Genomic DNA, 15,563 nt, shown 5'->3' with positions numbered 1-15,563 from the left:
CGTGTTCTATGTTCTTTGTACTTTATTAGCAGCCCTGTGGTGCATGCACTAATGAGCGCCGCAATCGGCGCCCGAGTAATTAAATGCACTCGAGCGTTTTGAGGGAGTCTGGTTTTTAAGAAGCGCGATGATTATGACTATTACCGCCGCTTTAATTGCACATCTTGCAGCCATTCGTTTCCAACTCGCGTCTTATGTAAGATTAAACATTGATTTCGTCCACTTCATTTCTTTTAAGCAGCTACGCGTGATGAACGTTCGCGTTGAAGCGCGCGCGTCCGACTGCACGTTAGGATTTTCAACCAAATGGTCAGATGGAAGATGTGGTTCAAAGTTCTTTCGTAAATTAAGGAAGTTATATCAAAGTTGATGCGCAGGTGAATTTGCCAATATTAGAGTCGCAGCAAATGTGTGCAGCGTTTATACGAATTATAAAAGTGGAATTGCAGGAAAACTTTTTCTATAATAATAACATTCGCTCGGTGTATTCACGTGTTCACATTTTCTATTTGTACAAAAATACGCGCACACTTTTATTTAGTCTCACAACCCAAAATCCGTCACATTTTTTAACTAATGTCCGGACATGTTCAAATGATCGCCAGGGATAAAAACGGACCTGTTTTGATTTGTCTCCCAAACGTGCGCACGCACCCCGTGAATGATTCACACAAATAAATCGATTATCAGAAAGCAGACGGGCAAAACGAAGAACAAAAACACTGGTTACCTGTTAGATTTAAATAACGTGTCATGACGAGTGCGTTTGCGCTAACGTCGATTCATTTCTCAATCGATTTCACACTCATTTTGCTCTTTTTGTGCGTGCGCGCGCGTGTGTGTCTTTGTGAAGACAAAGCTAGTAAATTGCAAAATTATTCTTTAATTTTAAATAGGACGGCTTCAAAAAAATTATTTGAAGATTGATCGTGGCAAATGTGAATTGCTCATTTGTAAAACTGTCTTGGAAATTGTTTATTTTGTGGTATCATCGTGCAGACCCAAGTTGTAAAATTTCTAAAGAGAACGCGTGACAACATGCGGAAGGTCTGAATTGAAACACACGCAGGCACGCGCACAAACGTTAAATCTTCTCTGGAGATTTCCACAGTTAATACCAAATGAAATTGCCTTTCGAAAACTGGCACCGCTCAATTGGATTGGATCCTTTTGTTCTATTAAGCAAGCCATTATCGGCCCTTTAATAACCGACGTGGCCTGTCAACTGTGCCAGATAAGCAGACAACACACCGACCACAATATTAGGTACATCTAACGGCATTCCAAATTACAAGTGCTAGATAAAAAAAAAAAAAAACGGAAAAACCCTGCCTTGATAAAAGCCATGTCTAACGATATATTTATTATGATTTGTAATATCTCGGTTGCCTTACACGCGCGTGGCGTCACTGCACCACTGCAGTTTTCCACCACAATAATAAAAATGTATTTTGTGTGTGTGTGAGAAGTTTCCAACATGATATGCCACGCAAATTAGCTTTTGCGCCAAAGCTCTTTGACTTTCGCTCCGTTTTTCTGCATACTCCCAAAAATGTACGCCAAGACGTGGATATTCAATATTTTCACGGGCGATAGTCATACATCCCCGCACAGCTAAAGAATTCGGCGCTATCTCAGGCTCGCATAACAGAACCTGCATTGCGCCCTTTAATTGCACGACTACCCCCCACTTACCTTTTTCTTGCATGCATGCATGCGCGTTCTTTAGACTGTGATTCTGATTGAGCGCCCAGGGTCAAAACTCACGATTGTTTTAACACACACACACACACACACACACACACACACACACACACACACACACACCACACAAGCGCCACAAGGACGAATAACCAGATTGAATTATGATTATCTCGTCTTCTTTGTGTATATTTGCCTGGGAAATAAGTGCGCGTGCGCGTGTGCGGGCATTAACCCTTTTGAGGCTATCCGCGTGCATTCAGTCGACTCTGGCAGCAATTTGATTTAAAGGTCATTCTCTCCTATCGATCCGCTTTGGCGAGGGGGGGGGCGGGGGGGTGGGGGGGGGGGGGGGGCGTAGGAATTGATCATGTGAAATAAAAGAGACGGTATGGGAGACTGTACAGAGTCCAGACCTCCTCGGTTGCATTTGTAATTGTCCGTGCGCGCTCGGCGGCGGCGGCCCCGAGTGCGAATTGGAGCGAGAACGTGGGAGAGAGCGCGTGCGACTCGACTCGGCTGCACACCAGTTTGACTTTCTATTAGAATCGCATTAGTTTTGAATAATAGGCACGACCCCATGCATAAGAGCGATGTGGGATGCATAACGAAGAAGTTCAATGCTCGTGAACTTTGGATCAGAAGAAAGCAGGAGGAGAAAAAAAAAGGTTGCATTGTTGTTTGACGTCACGTCCTGAACGGCGGGCGGCGGTTAATGGAGAAATGGTGTCTGCGTGATATTGGTGGGTGGGAGGAAAGGGGTGTTAAGGGAGCTGGGGGGGGGGGTGCGTGGCTCGGCTCCAGGGATGGAAAGCAGAGGTCAGGGAATGGAAATCGATACATATTCAGGGCTAGCCACATCGGCTTCCTAACTAACAATGTGTGGCCGCAAGAGCCACTCACAAGCTTGCTCGCATCCGCGCCGAGGGAGCAGGAATCCCACGCGTGCACTTCCGCTTTGCCTCGTACGCGTATAAGGATGACGATGTCAGTTCAATTCGAAATACAGCACATACACGTTCTGTCCCCAACGCTTTTTGGGGTACCATCAAATAGGAAAATACACATTACAATAAAGTATATTTGTCATAGAGCTATTTTCTAATTGCAATTATTTGTCCGAAATGCCCTCCACGACCATAGCAATATCGTTGCGTTTTTTTTTCCAGTTAAACATGAACATTATAAAAAAAAATAAATAAATAAATAAAAAAAAGAAAGAAATAGCTGACAGTTAAGCTCAACGTCTTTGGACGGCAGTTGACAACGAATCGAGGACGTCCGTCCTGAATTCTTTATCATCGATTCATGCCTCTCTTTCATAGCATCAAATTGCTTGTGTGAAATGCTCGGATTGGACAAAATGTCAACAAGAAAAGAAAAGAAATGTACTCGCCTTTTGCAGCCTTTCTACTATGGCTAATTACAAGTCCCTGTCCGACATCATGTCCATTTGACGTTTGCACTACGTGTACCTAAACAAAGATGCCACAAACAATGCAGCCAGATATTTTTATGACCAGTGTTGCCACGCTTACTTCAAAAAAAAAAAAACGTTCAAATATTTGTTGCTTAAAGGGTCACAACACCGAAACATCAATGCGAGTTAGTTTCCTATTAGTCCATCTATGGGCTTTTGCATTGTGTGACTTTCGGCAGACAAAATGTTTGGTTGAATACAAAACGATTCTCTTTTTTCCCCCCCAGTAAACCTCAAGTCGGAGCCTCAATAAACAGCTTGAGGCAAGTACTCAGCCTACGCATTGAATTGTTCACTATCTGCCAAAGTGCTCCTTGTTATGAAGTTTGCTGACCCCATCCAGCGCATGAAACTCAAAAGCAAGAATTTGTACGAGCGACAGCTGGAATCTCAAAGAATTTGTAAGTTGAGGTACTACTGCATACCTGTACATCTTTGCAACTAAACTTGAAATGTTACGTAACAAGTAGCGTCGTCGCTGATGTGATGGCTTTTTTAGAGGTAGCAAATGAGATGAACCTGACTCAAGAGTGCCTCTGCTGGTTGCATCAATCAATTACACCAAGGGCTGATTTGAGGATTAGAAATTTCAGGGTGTTGATAGATTTGGTGCCTGAGCACAATGAGGGTGGAGGGTGGTATTTAATTGAATAGTTTGGGCTTCGAGGAGCTCTTACAGCACATAAAAAAACAATATCAATTTCCAAATTCTTCACTAGTCGTTAATAAATGCCACCTTTACAGTACAGGATGACAGTGGAGTGGATTTTCACGCCCCTCTCATGCCACTCCCACAGGAAAAAAAATCCTATCCCAGTCCCGGTCTAGAGACTTTCAAATTGGCTGCACATATCTGTGTAAATTATAAAAAAAAAAATTCCCACTGGATAATCCCACTCCTGTCTGCTCCCGCGAACATTTAACCTGTACCGTCCCAATCCCGTGATTAAATGTCAAGTTGACTCCTCCCAACCCGTGGGAATCCCCTCCAAAATGTCACCCTGACAATTGCATTCATATTGAGAAACAGGAAACTCATTGGATCGTATACCCCATTGATTCGAACTGAATTGACCTGAATCGAATCATCCCACTTTAACCCTTTCACGCACTCTGTAACCTGATAACATGATAATCTGTCCACTGTAATAACCGCTTTCCCTGAAAGGGTTAAAATGTACCATCCTTGTGTCAAATTGTCTTTTATAGAAGAGATGCACACTCCTATTTGTGCCCTTACTACAAATGTGCCTGTTTGGAACCCAATTTGGCTTCCTACCCGAGTTGATGGACTCCTGCTGTAGCCCTTATTTCAAGACTCTGCAAATCTTGAGACTCCAAGGTAAAGTTTTAGAGTTACCCTTTTCCAGAGCAAAAAATTGGAGCTAAAATTGGTTCCTTGATGGGGTTTTTGGGGGAATGAGTTCAAAATTGTGTTCCACTTTTGTATTAGCACGTGCACAATTTCTCAGAAAAGGGACTTTATCTTTCATGCATGATTAGTTTCTTGTCATTTCGTATCGCTGGACTACTGGGAAACACCCAATTTGCCTCGGTACTTTACGAAAGGTACAATTTTGTACCACCAGTTTGTCAAATAAAGATCTCTCTCCAATTTGGAGTCCACATCCATCAGTGGGTTCCATCAGCGAGATCATCACGCGTCGTGAAACAGCCTCAGGGGTTTGACCTGCGGTAAAACGAGCGCCTCAGCTTTCCCACAAGCAGCTTTGAAAGGTTGTACACCAAGGCGTGTCTCTTTCGCTACTTGCATCGCGCCGGCCGACTCGCTGGGTGAGCGCTTAACGAACGACGAGTCTCCCAAACCGCAGCCGCGCCGTTTACTCCCAAGCCTCCCCACCGCCGCCATCAATTATTAAAGGGGAGCGATCGATCATCTCGCCAGCTTACATTCAGATTTATTAATAGATTTTTTTTTTTTTTTGCATCAATCATAGTAAATATATACGTTATGTCCAATTAGAAGCCATGCCTTGTCAAGGCTCCAAAAGAAGAAGTGCTGATTGTTTATTTTGTGATCAGCTCAGTTTGGATCTACTTGGATCCATGTTGTGATCGACACCATTGTGGATTGCGCTATTGATCCACGGCTGGGAGCTGTTGGATGAAATAATTGTGTTTCGGGCCTACAAGAATGCGATTAACCATGTGTTGAGGCAGCGAGAGTTCGCCACCTTGAACTGTCCTTCAACTGAAGGGCAAAAAAACGCAGGGGGCAGGGGGGGTTGCCTCCGCAGACCCATTCAGCACCACGGAAAGCATTACAGACTCAAACTACGTGCTTTCTAATAGGTCATAAAATCAAGTTACTAGACTGTAACGCTTTTAACAGAATAAGGGCAACAATTGCCGGCGACTTTTAATTGCCAGTGTGTGGCGGATGTGCATAAGGGGTGTAGTCCACTGAATAAAGGCCCCTCATTCTCCTCCTAAATAATGCCCGCCGCCCCTCCTTGCAACCTTTTTTTTTTTTGTCCAGCGAGTCCTGACCTAAGCACCCTGGAACGTGCCTCGGCCATTCATATGCAAATGAGCAAACTGTGCTTTTTTTGTTGTTGAAGGTTTATTGGCAAGAATGTGTGTGTGTGTGTGTGTGTGTGTGTGTGTGTGTGTGTGTGTGTGTGTGTGTGTGTGTGTGTGTGTGTGTGTGTGTGTGTGGAGTAGAGGAATTAAAATAGTGCAACAGGGAAATGAAACGGAGACAATAACACTGCTGAGTATGGAATAAATGTACAAAAGGGGTGGGTACTTTTTGTATATAAATGGATGAAAAAAATGAACAAATTACGCGCATCTGTGGGTTCAATTAATCGACACCATTGATACATTGGTGGTATAAAATTGACAAATGGCTGTTTTTTTGTGGTTTTTTTTGTGATCCCCCCCCCCTCCAAAAAAAGTAGACCAAGGTAAATAATCATCATCAAACGGTAACACTTTAATTTTTTTTTTTTTTTTACCTTATGTGTTCGATAGATGTTGGCGATGGTGTTGACAACAAGTTTTGGAGCTGTTTTGCTTCATCTTGAACTTGAACCTGATACTAGGTGGAAGGAATTACAAACTGTTCCAAACAGGTACTCAACGGTCAGGCTTCTGCTCGAAGGCAAAAACATGTCAGAGAAAGCCTACTAGAACATCTAAACTTGATTTGGAGTTAGTCAGAGCTCAGTGAACAATTTCAATGGTGGCAGGTGTTTACTGACTCCAATTTAAGATGACTTTGAACGTGAGTGGTTGGTTCTAAACACAGCCACATCTCACTCATAAGAGGGTGTGTGCACTTATGCAATTCAATTTCTTCATTTACCCCCCATCTTCAAAAGTTATTTTAATTCAATTTAGTGGCACTTTTCATAGGTTACATAAATGATGGGAAAAGGTCTGAAATTGTGTGTCTTGGTCTCATTTTTTTCATATCACAAAAACATTGCCTTTGAGCAGGAGTGTGTAAACGTTTTATATCCACTGTACTGTCTATAAAATCCCCAAAGAACTTTTGGTTCCTTACCCAAAGCTTTGGAAGCTCCATAATACTGCAGCCCCTGTTTTTGTAATTGTACTTACATTTATGAAAAAAAAAATGATGCAATGATTCTCAAGATGATAATTTATATTCAGTTTTCATGTATTAAAAAAATTGCGTCGTGGGCCGTAGGTTGCCCACCACAGATATTTCTTCTTTTCCAGGCTTTTCTACGCTAAGTTTGAATAATATTTTTTTAATGATGCAATGATGAAACATATGTTTATTATCACGAATAATTGGTGGGGTGAATGTGGTTTGATTGTTTTTACAATTGTCTGGCAAGCCCTACTGCACATGGCACATGAGTCAATTGGGTTATTTTCTATTTTGGTTACCAACCATAAATTTAGGAAGTTGACTCTCCTAAATGTATGTAGATAAAAAGGATACGGTGACTGAACCACTGTTGAATATTTCGCCCCCCAACTGTGATTTGGAACCAATGGTGGCCGTTGCCCATTTCAGAAAAGATGTTTTAATACATTTCCCAACCAAACTAAATTGGTTGGGAAAAGTGAGGCAATGACTGAGCAAATGATATATTATGAGTATTTGTGGGTTACATGTGCATTTATATGTTTTTAAAATTGCCCCACCATTGATATATAACACCTCTAAAGAACAAATGGAGGCAATTGTACGTCGCGATCCTTCTTTAGTGCAAACATCTTTTTAAAATAAATGACACTCCCGGTGATATTTCCTGAAAATCTAAGTTAAGGAAGAGCCATAAAAAAAGACACATTTGGAACAGACGCCACACATAAAAGAAATGAAACACTGTGACAACGCTATCAGAGAAAGCGTTTTTTTTTTTTTTTTTAATAGCAGCTGTCTTTTTACGACAGCCCCCCCCCCCTTCGACCCCCTGTGCATCCCCCCCTTTACATCTACTATACACCCCTCTCATTCTCCTGCAGGGGAGAGACCAATGGGAGAGAGTGCTGAGGCGGGATAATTGATAGATGCACTGGCTATCCTTATCGATCAGGCCCGTATTGATCCCACCAAATACATTGAGATGGAGTGTGGAATTCAACACAGATGCAAAAGACGAATTGTTTTCGCCGTTAATGCCTCCTTTAAACGTCTCTTCCAATGCCCTGTCTTGTTTACATCAAAGCCGCTCTTCATTCGTGGATCAAATGTAAAAATTGGGTCTTCTTTTAAAAAAGGTGCATCTTTTTTTTTTTTTTTTGGTTTGTTTGTTTTTTTTTACTTGCTGAGGGTCTGCATGAGGACTGCATTGGCGCCTCTGGGTGTTTGCTCCATTAGTCGTGAAGGGCATGCACAGTCCCCCTAAAACGAGGCATGTCTACTCACACAGTATTCGTGTGTGTGTGTGTGTGTGTGTGTGTGTGTGTGTGTGTGTGTGTGTGTGTGTGTGTGTGTGTGTGTGTGCATGCATGTACAGACAGTGGCATTTTCGCATTAGCTAAGCAGGGCAGCTTGCATTGATTTGTGCGACTGTGATGAATTTGGAATAGTAATTTGAAGTTATTGATTGATGTGGCCCAGCGAGCCTCACTTTCAGCATAGTGCACCGCCCACCTCTCTCTCTCTCTCTCTCTCTCTCTCTCTCTCACACACACACAGGGCCCATGCATGCACCCAGGGTAACGGTAATTTTAAATGCAATCAGTCAAATAATTCCCCCCAGCACGGATTTGCATACAGGCCATTTGTCATTTTGTCCCTATATGGGCGCCATTTTGGCTCTTGGTCGTCCACAAAAACAAGCTAAGGATGCATTCTGCTAAATAAAAACAACTTTTTTTTTTTTTTTTTGCTTTCGTTCAAGGTAATAGATTTAAACACACCTCAGCACCACCTTGTCTTCACCCCCACAACGGATATTGGCGGCTTTTATCCCTTATATAGAGTGTTGAAGATATAAAAGCCCGCACAGCCCAATTAGCTTTAACTGCGGTGGCACTTAAAGAGACAATTGCGGGTCGGCGTTTAAATCTTTATTTACCAGAAACCCCAGCCGAAAAAAAAAACGCGCCGAGAAACAATTTACATGCCAATTAAGTGCTTTTCAATAAGGCATCGACTGGAACTAAAATATGCCACTATAGCCTGCCTTAATTGAAGTGTTGCCTTGAAAAACGACTCACAAAAAAAAAAAAAAAACAAGGGAGGGGGTGATTGACGTCTAACGGGTCTTTTACAGCAAAGAGGCGTCGATGAGAGCTTTTAAGCTCAGCTCGAGTGTTTTTATTCAAGTCTTCATCGACGAGAATGATGGGGAGACGTGTTTTTGTGCACACACGAAAAGCAACAGAGGAGGATTTGAAGGGGGGTTTCCGACAAAACGGCTCCTCGTGTTTGAAGAGAATGCGCGCATCTGTTTTTGGCTGCCTTGATCCAAATCGATCATTTATCAGAGCGCCACTCTGAGAGGGGACGCCTGGACCTAAAGTATTGATCCACGGGAGGTCATGCAACCCCCCCCCCTCCTGTTCCCCCCTCCCCAGCTTCATCTCTTCGAGGCCATCCTTATTTGCAAAGATGCATTTATTTTTTTGTAGGTGGTGGGGGGGGGGTGCAAAACCAAATTTGTTTGCAGTCCAATTTATTCGTATTTAATGAGTTGCGCGTTTGGGGAAGAGCGTAAAATGCGTGCGTGAAATTGATGCGAACTTGCGCAAATCAAACTCACCCCCTCACCCCCGCCAGTCTGTTTACAGCATCAATCAAACAGAAGGCCAACATTTAACTCCCTTCAACCAAGTTTGACTCGATAGAATCGACTAATAACTCCTAGTAATGTCCGTTTGACTGCCATCGACAGTCTCGCCACATTGACTTTGGATTGATCCGGTTGGGGAGCCGCTGCTGTTGAAGTGGGGCCGCCTCGTCACTCACCTGCAAGCCTCAGCGCCGACATCCGCTGGAATTCGGGCTCCTGGAGCCACTTCCACATCCTCCGGAAGGTCTCGCGGCCCGACTTGAGTTTACTCCACGGTTTAGGGTTCCGCAGCAGGTCGGACAGGGTGCCCTGCGAGCGGCACAAGATCCTCTGGGCGAAGATGGCCTGCGGGATGCTGTAGCGCTTGAGCTCGGCCGTTATTCGCTGCGCCACCTCCTTGGTGTTGATCTCCTCCACCTGGCCGGACCCGCCCCCCTGCGCGCCCCCGACCACCGCCTGCCGATCCCGCTCCGACAGCATCGAGCCGTTGGCCTGAGAGTGCGGGTGGCTGTGGTGGTGGATGCCGTTGAGGGACGTCATGAGGCCGGCGCCGTGACCGCCGAGCCCCCGCGCCAGGTGCTCCTCGCCCCTCGACAGCATGGCGGCGTGGGAATCGAACCCGCCCGCCGAGAGCATCTTGTCGTTGGAGAGGTGAGCTCCGGGGCCGTAGGCGCCGAGGGACTGCTGGGAGCCGTGCAAGGGTCCGAGGCCGTTGGAAAGGGGAGACAGCGACTGGCCCATGCCGGACATGTCCTTGGGGTAATGGCCGTACAGGTTGCTCATGGAAGCGAGGCTGCGGTCGTCCCGCATGAGCGTGAAGCTGCCGCTCACGTTGCCCGCCGCCAGCCGCTGGTGCGCCGGGTGGTGGTGATGCGCGTGCGGGTGCGGGTGGTGGAACTTCTCCGACACGGTGGAGATGGGCGGCAGGTGCTGCAGCGGCGTCAAGGTGGTGTAGGTGCTGCTCAGGCTCATCCCCCCCGAGTCGCACGACATGCTCATGGCCGGGTGCAAGGGACCGGAGAGCGCGTGGTCGGCGCGATAGTCGCCCGCGCCCTCCAAGATGGAGGCCATGCTGGACACCATGGCCGAGCGGCCGTGGGACGACACCAAGTTCCGGTGCGACGCCGCCGACGGCTGCCGCGCGTGGTGGGGGGAGTTCATGAGGTCCCCGCTTTGGTGGGAGTGAGCCACGCCGTGCAGGTTGCCAATGTTCTCCATTGTAAGCTCCATGTTTGGGGGAGGAAATAAAGAGGGGGGGATCTTTAATTCCACCCCGCTCGGACGGACGGACGCACGCACACGCACGCACGCACACGCGCTCTGTCTGGTCTCACTCCTCTCCTCGCTCCTCTCCCTTTCCTTGCCGATAAATTGGGAACGATTTCAAAGCCGAGCCATTGATTGCGGTTGTTTGTCTGCAGTCAATCCAGCATGGTCCTCTCTCTCCTAGTGGCGCCAACCTCTGCTCGTTTTCCACTTCTCTCTCTCTCGCACTCTCTCTCTCTCTCTCTCTGTGCGTGTGGACGTTCACATCACAGCAGCCAGCCTGTGCGCATGTGCGCGCCCCCGTGGCGTATCCTCGAACGCGCGCGCTCTCGGTAAGGGGATGGACCTGACGTCACGCCGACGTGTCCGACTGATTGGGTTGCGTACGGGGAACTCGAACTCCAGCCCTTCAAGATTGCATTAGGCGGCAGCGTCGGCGTCCGTGATGATAAACAAAACGAAAAAAAAAGGTACACTCTTGAGCAACATTTACTTTAAGGAGGATAACGGCAGGATTCTTCCTTGTTGTTTTGTGATAAAAATGCAGAGTGCCACGTGTTCTGCGTGTGAAAGGTTCAATATTCATAACGCTAGGCCACGTGGAGTTTTCAACATTCGATAGTTCTCGTCGCAGCGCCTTTAATCACCAACACGGTGCATCATTTATTCATGCTAAAAAGTGAATATTGAATTTTCGAGATGCATGCAAGATGATTTGTGTGTAGGTGCTTAATGCGTCACATTGAGTGCACAAAGCCTGACCTTTAACCACCACATATTTTAAGCACAGCAAACACTCAATTGGAATGCTCGGGCTGAGCGGGCCTTGGGCGGATGGCAGTGACATGGCAACACATTTCCTATGATGTTAAATTGAGTTTATTGTGCAACATTCTAGTGTCTGGTATCACCACCAGTTTCAACTCCCCACTCCAGGTATGATATTCTAAAATGATCCGTCGTCCAAATTTTTAGTTAAAATATGTTTTCAAAGGGGCAGCTCAGTGATCTACTGGTTAACATGTCCACCTCACTGGACAGAGTTTCAGGATTTGATTCCTTCCTGTGTAGCGTTTGCATGTTCCCCCCTTGTCCCTGCGTTGTTTTTTTCCGGGTACTCCAGTTTCCTCCCACATCTAAGTCAAAATGTATAATTCAAAATTTAAACATAATCAGGAAGACATAGAAGGAGACTTTGCCTCAGTGTGCATCTAAAGCACAGGTGTCAAAGTCAAGGCCCGGGGGCCAGATCTGGCCCGTCATATCATTTTATGTGGCCCGCGAAAGCATGTTAAGTTCCATGATGCTTGCTAAAGTCTGAACCAAAATTTCAAATTGTCATATGTAATCCACAATAATAGTCCTTATTCATGACTTCTGATTCCAAAGCAAGTTATCCATCAATTTGTTGTGCGCCGTGCATGTAATATGTGGAGGTGATTAAACATTTATATGGTTTCCCAAAATTCCTTACGGCCCACCAAGGGAAACCGGAACTACAATGTGGCCCTCAACAAAAATGAGTTTGACACCCCTGATCTAAAGGGAGTGCTTGATAAGTGTTTTGCTTTTTCTTTGGCTTTTTTTTTTTTTTAAACCCTCAAGAACATTGGTCCACAAGCATCTTATCAGTGTCATCAGTTTCAAAATAATTCAGTAGCTATTATGGGGTTTTCATTCTTTGGCAAAAGGGTACGAGCAATTTTGCCTGTGACGGCTGGACAAAACAAAGAACGCTGTCCCTTCTGTGAAACAAACAGCAGGTTCATTTCTGGGGCTGCTTTGCTAAAACCAGCACAAGGTGTCTTGAGCTTATGCTGGGTCCAAAACAAACAAACAAAAAAAATCTATGTATCTCGAGTGTCAGATAGCTTGCTTACTGTTGCAAGTCATCCAACAGGATATAGTCACAGACAAGATAATTCTCTTCCTGATTTTCATTTGTTCGTTTCTCGTATTTTTTTTGTTGTTGTTTATTTTTGTTTTTGTCAGTTTCAAGCTTTTGTAGTGATCATTGTGGATTTTTTTTTCTTTCATTAACACAGAGGCACCAAATATTTTGACCACGGAAAGTCACTGACTGAATGCAAGCATCTTTCTTTCCTCCGCTCCGTTACATGTCTGTCGAGTGTCTTCAAAAGGGTGAGTAGTTTGGCTTTTAAAGTTTCATCTTACAGGGTTACATGTTTTTGAGTTGACCAAATGTTAAAAACCTTCAAGGTTTTACGGTGGTGGCAGTTTCACCCTGGACAAAATCAAATCATCTGTATCCAGATACATGTTTTAAGTACAAAGTAGATTACTTAAAAAAAACTATCTGGATTCAGCTGATTTTATTTCGTGCAACCACTTGACGAAATGAAGTTGAATAAATGCAAAACATTTTTTTCAGCATGACACACCTGCGATTGCAAAATTTTGGATCTGAGATATATCCTTCGAATCCCTTCGAAAGATGAGTGTTTTTACTTTGTTAGTTTCACACTGATTAACTTAATCTTACACTTGCGTGCTGGTTACAAAGGCTCCAAATGCTGATGTTACTTTTTAAATCACGCATAAATGATGGCGACTGTTTCAACCTGGGAAAAAAATGAATTCAATTTCCTTTTTTTTCTTATGGAGGAAAGTAGTTACACAACAACTTTGAAAGTCAACCGACAGAGTCATGTCACCGATTCATGTTCCATTTCGGAGGTTCCTTATACGAAAGTCGCTGCTGGCTGACGTCAATCCAGGTCAGTGATCCATCACTGTCGAAGTGTGTATGGATCAGGAGGTGCGTCAATACAGCCCGGTGCCTATTGGAACGTGTGTGTGTGTGTGTGTGTGTGTGTGTGTGTGTGTGTGTGTGTGTGTGTGTGTGTGTGTGTGTGTGTGTGCGTGCGGGGTGGGGTATATTCATATAGATGCAGCAACACATATGGGGATGGAGGAAATGGATTACACATGTACAAGGCGAGTAAATGAGGGAGCTATAAATGTGCTCGGGATGTTGTCGTGCATTTCTTTGTCAAGAGGGTGAAACACTCACCTGTCAATATACTCTAACGCAGGATGGTTTCATAAAGGGTGCATGGGGAAACGGTCATCGCGTGCTCTGAGGAACAGACTAGATTTGGGTAAAAATGTTTAGCCATCCGTTTTCTAGAGTACTTGTCTTCATCGGGGTCAGTGTGTATTCTGACTTGGGCGAGATGAGGGCGACACCCTGGACTGGTTGCCAGTCAATCATAGGGCACATGCAGACAAGCATTCAGACTTACATTCGCACAGGGCTGCATGGGAGAAATGCTCACCAATGAAGTCTTGTTTGATTGGTTTTGATTCTATATGCACTAAGAAATGCTAGGTTGTTTTTCTAATCCACTCGTTGGGCAGCTGTTGACTCTGTGCAGATTGGTTACATTTTACCCAAGGTTGGGTTTATGATTTTGAGCCCGCAGATTGGGTTGAAATTTGGATTGCAGGGGGGCCAAAAGAGCTGAATCTGGTCGCCATTTTGGAGTTTGTTGGGTCGGTCCCTTTTTGAACCCGTTTGAGTTATTTTTGACACAACTGTTGTTAGAGTGGTCCAGTGGGTCGCATGTCGAATTCACAGTGCAGAGGTACCAGGTTCAATTCCAGCTCTGGCCTCCCTATGTGGAGTTTGCATGTTCTACCCGGGCCTGCGTGGGTTTTCTCCGCGTCCTCCGGTTTCCTCCCACATTCCAAAAACATGCATGGCAGGCTGATTGAACACTGCAAATTGTCCCTAGGTGTGAGTGTGAGCGTGGACGGTTGTTCGTCTCTATGTGCCCTGTGATTCGCTGGCAACCGGTTCAGGGTATCCCTCGCTTACTGCCCGAAGATGACTGGGATAGGCTCCAGCATGCCCCGCGACCCTTGTGAGGATAAGCGGATCAGAACATGGATTGATGGATGTTTTTAAGAGTGCATTGGTTGGTAACTAATTCGGATTGTTCGTTTTTACCCCTTGTAGGATCAAAATCTTGACTCAATGTGGTGGATCAAATCCTTGGTCGAAATAAAACAAGCATCTGTCCCTTTTGTACCCACAGGTGGGTTTGCGTCACTCTTAAAACTGCAGGGTCAAAAAGAACTCAATGTTGGGGTCAAAAATCGGGCCAACATGCTACTTGGATCAGTTTGACACAACTTTCTGGGTTGTTTTCCACAATTCTTTTTTTTTTTTTGTATAAAACTACCCCATAAATGGGTTGTTCAACAACCCCAACAGAGGTCATATTGACCCATGTAGTGAGTCCGTCTATTTTTATTTGTATTGTTTATTTTATTTATTTATTTATTTATTTACCAAAATTGGGTTATTTTTGAACCAACAGTTTTTTTCAGTGCATCGTTCATTTTTCATTCTTTTTTTCCCCATCTTTGATAACGCTAACTTGTGGTTGCAACCCAATTGTGTTATATGTGCACCATACACTCTTAAAACTGCTGAGTCAACAATAACCCAATGTATTCAGAAATTGGACCGACCCACGACTTCGGTCAATTCGACCCAATTTTCTGGGTGGTTTTCGATGAAACATTTTTTTTGTTGACAATGACACAAAATGTTGGTGCAAAACTCTGCATGGTTGAGTCAAATTCACCCAAGTAGCAGGTCGGTCCAATTTTTGACTTTTTTGATTTTTTTTTTTAAGGACTAATCTATTTCAAAAGCCCACCATGTTTCCCAGTAACAAAAATGTGAATTGGAAAATTGTTATGACCATATCACCATTTGCGGGATTTTTATAACTTCTCCGCATGTTTGTTTAGAATTTGACAACCGTATAAATCAATTGCTCCTCTAGCTGGACCATCTAATCGCCTGTGAGCCATATGTTGCCCACCACTTGCTGCGT

General features: G+C 44.6%; 1 protein-coding gene and 1 long non-coding RNA gene across 2 annotated transcripts in view; one reads left to right on the top strand and one right to left on the bottom strand.

Moving 5' to 3' along the window:
* Positions 1–4,758, top strand: part of LOC109532415 (uncharacterized) — a 16,288-nt gene extending 11,530 nt beyond the window's left edge. The window contains exons 3-4 of the long non-coding RNA XR_002171379.1: positions 3,409–3,592; positions 4,391–4,758. This is a non-coding gene — a long non-coding RNA (uncharacterized LOC109532415). The remainder of the gene's footprint in view (positions 1–3,408; positions 3,593–4,390) is intronic.
* Positions 1–11,154, bottom strand: part of onecut3a (one cut homeobox 3a) — a 22,939-nt gene extending 11,785 nt beyond the window's left edge. The window contains exon 1 of the mRNA XM_019897307.1: positions 9,603–11,154. Within this exon, the coding sequence (XP_019752866.1) occupies positions 9,603–10,656 (1,054 nt within the window). The 5' untranslated portion in view covers positions 10,657–11,154. The remainder of the gene's footprint in view (positions 1–9,602) is intronic.
* Between the last annotated feature and the right edge of the window lie 4,409 nt (positions 11,155–15,563).

Source organism: Hippocampus comes, unplaced genomic scaffold (genome assembly GCF_001891065.2).
Source record: "Hippocampus comes isolate QL1 unplaced genomic scaffold, H_comes_QL1_v1.1 scaffold22, whole genome shotgun sequence".
Lineage (NCBI taxonomy): Eukaryota > Metazoa > Chordata > Actinopteri > Syngnathiformes > Syngnathidae > Hippocampus > Hippocampus comes.
Note: the sequence above shows the minus strand (reverse complement) of the source record. Positions and strands in the feature narration are given on the sequence as shown.